This window comes from Pelmatolapia mariae, linkage group LG17, assembly GCF_036321145.2.
Source record: "Pelmatolapia mariae isolate MD_Pm_ZW linkage group LG17, Pm_UMD_F_2, whole genome shotgun sequence".
Taxonomy (NCBI): domain Eukaryota; kingdom Metazoa; phylum Chordata; class Actinopteri; order Cichliformes; family Cichlidae; genus Pelmatolapia; species Pelmatolapia mariae.
In genome coordinates, this window is record NC_086242.1 from 11,292,091 (window position 1) to 11,304,046 (window position 11,956).

The following is an 11,956-nucleotide window of genomic DNA, read 5'->3' on the forward strand; positions in this document are numbered from 1 at the left end:
TGTTTGTAGCAGCTTTTTTTTTTCTCCCAATCTAAACATGACATGTCTTTGTGAGTTTAACTCCCCTCTGAGATTCTCACCTCATTAGCACTTTTCAGAGACCTGAAATTATGTCATTATGCAGAATAAACTGATGACAAAGTGACAGTTCAAATCGCAGTATATCACTCCGTAGGTGTCTCTTATTCTAGTTAGTGAGTCAGTGTGTACATGAAAGTTGGAGTGAGTGTGTGTTGGCCTGGGCTCCAGTGCTCTGTGTGTGGTCCCCGCTCCTCTGACTCACTGAGGGAGCCGTGTTACTGTAGGTTTTAAAGAGGCCCAGACGCGCATCACACACACACACAGAGAGAGAGAGAGAGAGAGAGAGAGAGACATGCAGGACAGAGCAGAGCTAACCCAGATTCACTGAGAACACAAAGCATCAGCAGTCATCCAAATACCACAAGTGCACTCTCCAATTAGAGCAATATCAACAACATGGTGGAGTTTTGACCTTTTAGGTATGTGCTTTTTCTGGTATCCCGCCATAGTCAAAAGAAAAGAAAGATAAGTGGATGAGCCTAAAATAATGTGACTGTGTGAGTTCTGTCCGTGTGTTTGTGTTTTTATTAACAGTATAGCCACCTTAACCAGAAAAGAGGAAGTTCAGACCATTATGAGTGTCCCAAAGGAAACTAATTTTGAGTTGTGCCCCTCCCTCTCTCTCCCACACACAGATATTCAGATGTCGTAATCGCTAAACCTTCATGTAAACAAATAATAATCCCACACGATTAATAATAAAGGTTGAGGTGGCTGGTGAGCACCTTAAGATATTTTATTTTCACTAGAAAATCTTATGTAATGCCTGCACATGTACATTCCAGTGCAAGGAGTGTTTACTCTGCATAACTGTGACCAAAAACAAATGTCATCAGCACAGATCAGCCTACACGTACACTTTCTGTACATCCAACGTTCTCCATGTGTGACCTGCAGGTAAGTGGCTGCTCTAGAAAGCATTTTAAGCACCCGCTGTTCTTCATTTCATCCACAGTTCATGTCATAATATAAAAACAAAGGGTTATATTTCCAATATACATACTTTGAAAAGATGCATTACAAATGCTGGACATGCTGATGTTCTACACTTACACTGTGATCAGAACATTGAGAAACCCTGATCTCTATTCCACTGTTATTGTTGCAAAATGCATAGAAATACCATACCCATACATATACATGTTCTATTTCTTATTATTTATTATTTATAAAAGCTCATAACAGGATTATGTCTGAGGGTCACCTGGGATCCTACACGCGGATGAAAGAATGCAAACATTTCATCTTTACTCCCTTCACATTGTCAATAAGAAGAAATTACAAAACCCTTCTCACATGAGAGTTAACCTGTCAGACGGGAGGGTCGGTGCTGTTTTGGGGTGGTGGTCCTCGAGATGAGAAACTCTGAGAAGGTCTGCCATAAGGCACATTCTTCCACTTGCAGAGGGGGATGGGAAGGGAGGTTTTGTTGCCCTGGCTTTCCCCCACCATGTGCATACCAGAGATACAAAAAAAAAACCCAACAACCAGCAGACAGTGAGGTGCAGCTCACAGGGACTTAACAAAAACCTCTCATCAGACACTTCACCCGGAGAAAAAACACTTCTTCAAACTCATACAGAGATATAGGATAATTTATCACCTTATTTTTCTGCCACTATAAAAAAAAAGAGGGGGGTTTTGGAGAAGGGGTGGCGCATGTGAGCTGGAGATCCTATTACAGAGATCCAGACTTTTTCATGGCAAGTTTTTTTGGAAGTTGGGGGAGGGAAGAAGAATCTGCAACTTTCCTATCCAGCTTAAACGACACAAATGAATACTTTATAACGCTCTAAGATCACCATCCGCGTTTTCAACACATGAGGACATTTTGCGCGGCGGTTAGATTTTGGATAATGAAGGAATTCGGGAAAACCCAAAAGGGATCGGATGAGAAGTGCAGAATGAAAAAGTTTGGAAGGACTCCGGGAAAACTTTAAAGTTAGTTTTTTTTTATTTACCATGCCGCTTTTGGAAACCTATCCTAAATCTAAAGAACAGAGCAACCCATCTTGGTCTTTCGGTACATTAGTTTGCTGAAGCACAAGAAAACAAAGTGATTTTTTTCTCCCTTTTTTTGCGCAGTTGAATCTCTCCCCCCTCCCCTCCCAAGATGTCTTCCAAGAGTTGGAGCCCCATTGTTGGATTTTACAGGATGCTTTGCGTCTGGGCTGCCTGGCTTTCTGGCTGCGGGGCAGTGCTGTCTCCAAACGGGACGATATTTGAGGATACCTGCAAGAAAACCACAACTTGCGAGGTGCTTAAATATAACACATGTTTGGGATCGCCTTTACCATACACTCACACTTCTCTGATCCTGGCGGAGGACTCCAGCACCCAAGAAGAGGCTTTTGAGAAGTTGACCATGTGGTCCGGTAAGATTTGAAAATCATAATTCATATTTGCTACTTTAGTACGTTTGTCTTTAATGTCAGAGAAGTCAGCTTCTTGATATCGCATGTAAATAATTAAGAAAATGCTTTTATTTTGTAGTAACAATTAAATCATTAAGCTTTTTAATAAGCCGAAACTCTGAAAATTGGCTGTTTTTCAGTCAATATACCGTATTTATCAGTATTTACTTTGTATTGTTCTATTGTGATAAGATGTTAAATGCATGATAATGGCCTGTTGTGACAATTCACAAGTACTCAGGAGGTTTAAGTAATGGAAAAGATCCTCGAGAGGAAAAGAGGGGTTACAATCCATTAAAGGTAACAAAGGACAATCATTCAAAGGTGTTAAGAGCGGAAACAAATGAAGACCGGCTGATAAAAGGGTTTTTAGATATTCCGCAAGAAGACTTTGACCTTCATAAACTCTCACTAATGACCTGTCAGTACCAGGCCAGCCTCACAGATCTTAAAGAGTCTCATTTGTCTCGATTTTTACTAATTTAGTAAATCATTCTTGTAAACAATAATAAAAAATTTTGCAAGTGTTATAAGGTGAAGTCTGTAACCATGCCCGTACATAAGTGTTACACGGTTGAAAAAAATGCTTTTTTAATTTGTAAATTTTTAATCCCAAGTTTTTATCATCTAGACTATAAACTGACCTATAATTGATATCACGAAATCTCACTTTGTCAGACTGCCAAACCTCAAATCTACAGCCCCCATATGGACAATAATCAGAAACAATTTTAGCCATAAGACCTGTAAGACCTCTATGACTTGATGCAACATAATTATAACAATTATGTATACACAGGGTGTTCAGTTACTGTTAATATGTTCCATTAATAATTCTATTTTGAAAACTGTGAAAGGGGCTATTTTGATATGAAGCATATAGCTCTTATAAAACACATTTAAAACATGTACATTTTATATGGGAGGGAATGTGATAGTTTTCATTTTACAGTCACACAAAATGATTTTTATGTCTTTTTTTTTCTCATGTGTTTTATTTATTTTATATATTCATTTATTTATGTCTGAGCAACAGTCAAGAAAAGTATGCAGTTAACTACCTGCTGGAATTTGAATTGAATTGAGCCTTTATTTGTCATTTGCAGTTGGCTGCCAGCGAAATTGGCAGTGCATCATTTGTGCAACTTTAATGAATTGGCCATAAACACACAGTAAAAGACTGTCTGAAACGCAATAAATACAAAAAAAAAATCTTATGTTTAATGTTCTGTTCAATGAAAAATGAAAAGAGCTCAACAGTAGCAACAATCTTACTACAAAATGAGAAAACACCACCAACTTAATGCTGCTTCCTTAGCACCTTATCCCTTCACATATCTGGAGAATAAATGTAATATGGACGCCTCAATATTTGTTTATTCATCATATGTTGTCATTGCAATATTGAACAATACATTGAACATTGTAGATTTTTCTCATATTGTACAGGCCAACCTTCTCTGTTTTCCACTGACTGAGTTGTGGATTACTCGATTAATTGCTATTGTACAAATAGAAAATGCAAATTAAAATAATCAGATTCAGTCAGTCATATTCAAAGTGAATAATTTCTTTTCCCCTTTTTGCATAACTTCTCTTAATATGTAGATTTCCACCTCCAGCTCTTGGAAATTGATAGGAAGTGTATAACGATCATCACTGTCATCATCACTGGTCTCATAAATCTAACAACTGATGGGATCATTGTCATTCTTGTTGTGAATCTATCATCTCTAAATTAAATGCCACAGGAAGGTTCAGTTTTGTTTTTGTGTCCTAGGTTTGCGGAACGCCCCTCGCTGTTGGTCCGTCATCCAGCCTCTGCTCTGCGCCGTCTACATGCCCAAATGCGAAAACGGCCGAGTTGAACTGCCCAGCCAGAGCCTCTGTCAGACTACACGTAGTCCATGTAGCATCGTGGATCGGGAGCGAGGCTGGCCCAGCTTTCTCAAATGTGACAAATTCCCTGTGGGCTGTTCGGTATGTTCAATTGTCATGTAATGTCATGTGAGACTTTTTTAAAAAGTCAGGGCTCAGAGGTCAGGGTCCAGTAGAGAGCAATGATTTCAAACTGTTAGGCAGCTGTAATACTACCCATTATATCCTCTGTTTGCAGAATGAGGTGCAAAAGCTGAAGTTCAACACATCGGGCCAGTGTGAAGCTCCTCTGGTGAAGACGGACATTCAGTCGAGCTGGTACAAGGACGTGGAGGGCTGTGGTATCCAGTGTGACAATCCTCTGTTCACTGAAGAGGAGCACAATGACATGCACGCCTATATCGCTTACTTTGGAACCATCACCCTCCTCTGCACTTTCTTTACCCTGGTGAGACAAACTATAGCACCATTCATTTTTGGGGGGGATTGGGTCACATTTAACTTAAGCCACATTCTCACTTTGTTAATTATTTCTCTTTATTTCTCAGGTCACATTTCTTGCAGACTGGAAAAACTCTAACCGCTACCCAGCTGTCATTCTCTTCTACATCAACGCCTGTTTCTTTGTGGGCAGCATCGGCTGGCTGGCCCAATTTCTGGATGGGGCACGTGAAGAGATTGTATGCAAGAGCGACAACACGATGCGACTCGGGGAGCCCTCGTGAGTGCAAAACCTCAACCGCCCCCCCCCCCCCCCCCCCCCAAAAAAAAAAGAAAGAAAAAGAAAAACAATCACAGAAATTCTCTAATCTTGCTCTTTTCAGGTCTTCGGAAACGCTGTCATGTGTCACCATCTTCATCATCGTCTACTACTCCCTGATGTCAGGTGTGATTTGGTTTGTCATGCTGACATATGCCTGGCACACATCCTTCAAAGCTCTGGGCACTACTCACCAGCCACTGTCTGGTAGAACCTCTTACTTCCACATGGTCACCTGGTCCATCCCCTTTGTCCTCACTGTGGCCATCCTAGCAATCGCTGAGGTGTGTATGAGGCTTTTCATTAAAATTCCTCATTCTTTGAGATTTTAAAATGTTTTACAACTGAGGTTGGTCAGTTTTATGATTCCTTTTGTCTGTGCCTGGTTGTCTAAAGGTTGATGGAGACTCTGTGAGCGGGATCTGTTTTGTGGGCTACAAGAACTACAGGTATCGTGCTGGCTTTGTGCTGGCACCCATTGGAGTGGTGCTTGTTGTTGGTGGCTACTTCCTCATTCGGGGTAAGTTCCGAAGAACTGGTTTGTCATGTTTTGAGCTCAAAGAGCTAAAAAGAGACACAAACTGTCATAAAAGTTACTCTTTAATCTTTGCAAAGACTTAATTAAAACATTTCTCTGTTTCTAGGTGTTATGACATTATTTTCCATCAAAAGTAACCACCCCGGTCTCTTGAGTGAGAAAGCAGCGAGCAAAATCAATGAGACTATGCTGCGACTTGGTAAGTTCTCTACTCTCGTCTGATCAATATCAGAGAGAAACCATCCTGAGAGTTGAAACCTGGGCTTAAATGCTTGTTCATCACAGAAATCAGGCATTTTAATAATGCAGGGGCATAATTTCCAGGGGGGTTAGGGGGGTTATGACCCCCCCAAATAGGCTGTTGATTTTCTTTACTCATTTCATTTATTACCAGAAAAATAGTTGCATGTTTAATCATCTGCCATTTGACCCCCCCCCCCCCCCCCCCCCCCCCCCCAATGTTCAGCACAAAGTTACGCCGATGTAATAATGCAATAAGGTTTCTTATTCTGTATGATGTATACAAGGAGCAAAGCGTCTAATACCTTACATATAATTTGTTGTCCTTGTGTTTCTTTACAATACAGGAATATTTGGATTCCTTGCCTTTGGTTTTGTCTTTATAACCTTTGGCTGCCACTTTTATGACTTCTTCAACCAAGCTGAGTGGGAAAGAAGCTTCAGGGATTATGTGCTGTAAGTTGTGTTTTCTTTTAGACAGAAATCATATAATTTTATATGTTTTTACTGCTCACACTAACAAAGTCACCACTGCTATTGCACAGCATATTACCCTTTCCACCTTAAAGGGACCACCATGCCAGGTCCAGGATGCATATCTCCTAAAAAATAAATAAATAAATACCTGCATTTTTCCAAGTATGTCACATTAATTTAAAGTAAACCTATTATGTTAATTTCTATCTCCATATATTTATAATTGGAATCTATTAGAGTACCTTTGGATGAATTGTCACTATAGCCTGACCGATTTTTAAGACCAATATTTGGTGATTTAAACATTCCATATATTGGCTGATATATTTTTTTTCTTTCAAACACAAAACACATAAATAGTTTCCCCCAATATTTGTTATTTGTTGTTATTTATGAGTCCTAACATAATATGATAATGCAGTTTAAAAGTAATCTTCCTTTATCGTTACTAGTCGTGGATTACTTGTTTACACCCTGCCTGAGTCTACTTGGATCAGCTGGTTATTGTGCTGTGTCCTTCTGAAAATGTGCTGTCAATTTGGAAGTTGCAGAGTTCCCTCTGGTGGACAAACTAAGCAACTAAGCAACACTTGTTACATGCTTAAAGGTGGTTTCTTCCATATGATTTATACCACAAAAAATGTATCGCCCATTAAAAATCCCAGTCCCAATATATTGGCAAATAGCTAATATTGGTCCACCAATATTGGCTCCACTCACAGTATTTAATGTTTGCAGACCCTCATCAACTGTGTGAAGCAAGCTGCTCCTCTCCCTTTAAGGCAACTTTCTTTTCATTGGCTTCCCCCTTGTAAACAGATGGTTGAATGGAAGGTGATCGGGGTGACCATATTAAGGATACCCCTTCTCAGTGACATCATACACTGAGCAGTCTGAGGCCTGAGATTTTGGCTCTCCTTTTAGGATTTAACCAGCTGATCTCTTGCTGATTAGGCCAATGTGCAGCTACCTGTGAGAACTAATAAGCCAAAGCATGTTAATATCATGCATTACTTCATTTCTGTTGCATTGACATTTAGTTGTTGTTTAAAACTTTTAGAAAAGGTTAAATAACATTAGTTTTTATGCTATTAATCTTTTATTTATAAACTCATTATGCACTAAAGTTTTGATTACGTGGAACTAAAATGGTCAGTGGTAGTGATCAGTATGGAGTCATTCAAATCCTTCTCTGGACTGAAGGAAGTTTTGCCTTACAGTTTTGCAGCAGTTCAAAATCTCAAACAATCAGCTAAGACCTAAGGTGTTAAAGTTTACACCTGCTTGCTTCAAAAGCTGCTTTATACCTCAGCACTTCTCAGTTTCACCCTCCGCATCCAGTCACACACAGATATCCACAACCTGATGCACACTCCAAACCGCCGTCTAACCACTCAGCGCGAAGGAGTGAATGCAGCCCTCTTTCCCCACCGTGTTGACACTGGCCGGACTGGAATGAATTTTGCCTCAAAAATGTAAACCACTCTCTCCCCACCCTAACATGTAAAAGACCTTCTTATTAACCAGATCCAGCATTTGAATGCACCTCAGTCATATGGCTAGCTAGAAGGTGTGGGAGGCACACACTGTGGGCACTGTTGGAGACACAGACTAATGATCTCTGTCGTATTTTCAACAGGTGTGAGGCCAACGTGACAATCGCCTCTCAGACAAACAAGCCCATCCCAGAATGCACCATTAAGAACCGCCCCAGTCTGATGGTGGAGAAAATTAACCTGTTTTCAATGTTTGGGACGGGTATCGCCATGAGCACCTGGGTCTGGACTAAAGCCACCATCCTCATCTGGAAACGCACCTGGTGCAAGTGAGCAAGTTACCACAAGTTAGCACACACATCTCTGGTGTTATGGCTATAGCAATGAAGAGATACTGTAGGTTATGATGATTATTGGCCTTTTTTTGAAGTTCTTCTAAAAAGATTTAGCAACAGTCTGTTTTTAAAATCATTGTTACACGCCTGTCCGTATTCATATGTACAGTGATAGCAGTGTGTTAAATGTCTGCTCTTTGTCCAAAATAACTGAAAAGTTTGGATTCTATCCCCATCACTTTAAAGTATGAAGACACACACATGCATTTAGTCCTGTTGTGTACCCCCAGTGCATGCATTTAAGTTTGCACTGTTGATTTTTTTTTGGTTTGCATTTTCAGTCGAGGCCAAGGCTTTCTTACTCTGTATTTTTCCATGACAGAGCTTGATTGATTTCAGCATTTTAGCTAAGGTCAAATGGCAGCTGTTGGATTGAAAAACATTAGGTCTCTTGCTATCAGTGGATCAGGACTGAATTTTTGTTCTCAGAAAAATTAATGTAGCCACCCGTCATTCTACTTTTCCAGAATCATCGGCCGTAGCGATAATGAACCGAAGAGGATAAAGAAAAGCAAGATGATCGCCAAGGCATTCGCAATGAGGAAGGAGCTCCACAAGGACCCAGAGAAAGAGCTGTCCTTCAGCATGCACACCGTGTCCCACGAGGGACCAGTGGGTGAGTATTTCGGTGAAGTTATTGAACTAATACAGATAAATACTTCTGAGTTAAAATGATATTTTATGATGAACCAGAGTGCAGAGATGTCATTGTATTGACCAGTAAATGGGGTTAGTTACTTCCATATTGTGGTGAACAGCTGAAACTGCAATAAGTCCCAACTCCTCCTATTAATATGGTTTTGTATGCATATCATTCATAGAATTCTCCTCGCAAGGGTTGCTTTACCAGAAACTTGAGTTTACTGCCACACTTGTTTATGCTTGATTATTTCAGGGCTAATGAAGCATTCTAGCGACGCTATTAAGACTTAAAACTGGCTTTGGCTCTCATTTTTTTCTTCTCTTTCATAGCCGGAATCAATTTTGACCTAAACGAGCCATCAAATGACATGTCATCGGCTTGGGCACAGCATGTGACAAAGATGGTGGCCAGACGAGGTGCCATTCTCCCACAGGACATTTCTGTTACTCCCACTGGTACACCAGGTGAGCTCTGGAGACCATGATTCTGGCTTTACACCAACTCCCTTGAATATAAATTTCAGATCAGATGCTCTAGACCTTGGGTTTGTTTTGTTTTTTTTAAAAAAAAATCTTAATCTTTACTTTCTTTTATTTTGTCACAGTGCCCCCTCCAGAGGAGAGGAACCGCCTGTGGATGGTGGAGGCCGAAATTTCACCGGAAATGATAAAGAGGAAAAAGAAGAAGAAGAAGAGGAAGAAGGAGGTGCGTCCGGTCGAGGAGATGGTGGACCACCAGGTTTATCGCCAGCGTGAGTTTGGTCGCAGCTCAGTGCCCCGTCTGCCCAAACTGCCTCCTCATCCAAGCCTGGTTGCCAATCTGCGGGAACAACAGAGACAACAACAGAAGATTGAGGAGGAAGTTCTGCCTGGGTCTTACCCAGACTTCCAACCTTCGCGCCGTCTGTCATGCGAGGAGAAGTGTCCCTACCTGCAGTACCAGACCAGCCAGAATGGCTATGGCCACAGCATGCTATCTGACCACCTGACCTTCAGAGATCGTCCAGAGGATCTGGGTCTTGGTCCGCGTTACCCTCCCTCCAATTGGCAACCTAGTGCCTCTTCACGCTATCCTGGAGAAATCGATATCACTGATGGAATATCAGAAAGAATGGCCCACGTGGCTCGGGTACCAGCAGGTCGGAGGGCTGGTTACGGACCCATCCACTCCAGGACCAATTTAATGGAGGCGGAGCTTATGGATGCTGACTCTGACTTCTAAAATCATAGCTGAAATAGACTGTTTTAAGGTATACGTACATAGCAAAGTAAAAAAAAAAAAGTGCTGGATACTTTCGCAAATTCTTACTAAAGTGCAGCAAAATCCCAATGCCTGGACGTTAAGATGGAACAAAGCTGGTCATTTTTTTTTCTTAAAAAAAACGCAAAGGGATAAAATAGAATAAAAAGTGTTGTGTATAAGAAATTATTTTTATATTTTATTTGTGTCCAGTAAAATTTTAAAAGCAATTCCAGGATGATAAGTCAAATAAGGCAGCTAAAACCGTACATGGCTTGAAACAATACAGAAACCCAGATGTCTTTATCCTGAAGCACCGACTCATTCATCCGCCTGCATCAGCTCCAACCTGCTGGTTACAACTTCAAGCTCTGTGTGTTACAGTGGGGTCCTACGCTCCCATTGGTGCCAGTCAAGGATGAATTAACCAGGTTTACTTTTCCTGGGATTATCAATGAATGACTTCTTTAAAAAGATTTCACCAATTCTAGAAGACTATTTTAAAATGTCTTTTTGTTGTTGTTGCTATATTTAATATTTTTTATTGACGTCTTATGTCACGAGTATTTCATCACTCCTAGGGCAGCAGAAGCTGCATAATACTGTTTAACGCAAGTCTTCTCTTATATTATATTTTAATGTTTTGCTCTCTCTTCAAGCTACTATATATCTATTAATTGTTTGTTCTTATGTACAGTTGGGGTACTAACCATTACCCACACACCCCCTCACCCTATAAATACTAATAATTGCTAAATGCTAAATGTTCGCACTTCCTGAAGAATTTCTAATACACACTGGGACTAAAATTAAATTGGATCCACATACGATAACTCATAGCTTCTTTTACACTTCATTTTCGATGCCTTAAATAGTAAAGCCTTTTTCTTCTTTTATTAAATAAGCTACTGTAACTGTGTAGTTATATGTACACACTCTGTTGCCTGGTGCAATAATTCTACACTTTCTGCTTTGATTGGAGGAAAACTTACTTTACAGTTTTGCTGCATTGGACTGAAATGAATGGCTCTCTTTTACTTGTACATTTCAACTTTTCCTCTACATTTTTTTTCAGCTGTATTTCTACTTTTTCTTATTCTGTTGTAAATATTAAGTCAAAACTGCATCCTCCTCGGTTCAGTTAAAAAAATATTTTTTTTTTTGATAATGCTCCACAGGGAGCTTATTCAGATCTGAAAATAAAAAGTGCAGAATTTTCCATCTCTCTCTTTCTGTGTGTACTGTATTAGCCGCTCATAGATTTCTCAATCTGTTATATTTCCAGATGTACAAATCACTCGATTCTTCTGCTTACATGATGTTGAACAAAAGGGAAGAGTCAACTGCTCTATAAAAGAAAAAAATCTGCCGCTGTACTCATGCTGTAACCAAATGATCACCTACTATCGTCACGTGTGTTTACGCTTACTGTGGATAAATGATGCTGAAGTAAACTGTGTTAAATCGCTACTTAGTCAACACAGACACATTTTGTTACATAGAAGTGTATGTGAATTATTTATGTTATTAGTAGTTGCCACACTGCCACACTATGAATTCAATAACAAAAAAAAGCTGATGTCCACCTAAAACATTTGTGTTAAAAAAAAAAATAGAAATGAAGATTACTTTTGAAAAGTAATAATTTCTGGGTTTTTGTAAGCTGTCTGAAGATTAACTGTGGCGCTTTGTGTGTTTAGTCTCCAAACTGAGTACAAGAATACTGTCACTTTTACTGTGCAGCTGTATTTTCTTTTGTTTTTATATGTAAATAAAATTTTAGTGAAAAGTGAAA

The 11,956-nt window shown here is 39.9% G+C and overlaps 1 protein-coding gene across 2 annotated transcripts; it reads left to right on the forward strand.

The window, feature by feature from the left end:
- Window positions 1-1,744: 1,744 nt before the first annotated feature.
- Window positions 1,745-11,956, forward strand: smo (smoothened, frizzled class receptor). 2 transcript variants are annotated; one of them, XM_063460478.1, is made up of 13 exons: window positions 1,745-2,022; window positions 2,167-2,456; window positions 4,276-4,475; window positions 4,612-4,821; window positions 4,922-5,094; window positions 5,198-5,417; window positions 5,530-5,653; window positions 5,778-5,870; window positions 6,259-6,367; window positions 8,028-8,213; window positions 8,747-8,895; window positions 9,252-9,386; window positions 9,527-11,956. In XM_063460478.1, exons 2-13 carry the CDS (start codon window positions 2,195-2,197, stop codon window positions 10,141-10,143), a joined length of 2,478 nt encoding a protein of 825 aa, XP_063316548.1. In that variant the 5' UTR covers window positions 1,745-2,022; window positions 2,167-2,194; the 3' UTR covers window positions 10,144-11,956. The 2 variants fall into 2 exon arrangements, with proteins under 2 accessions (XP_063316548.1, XP_063316547.1); XM_063460477.1 differs by having other exon boundaries at window positions 1,745-2,456.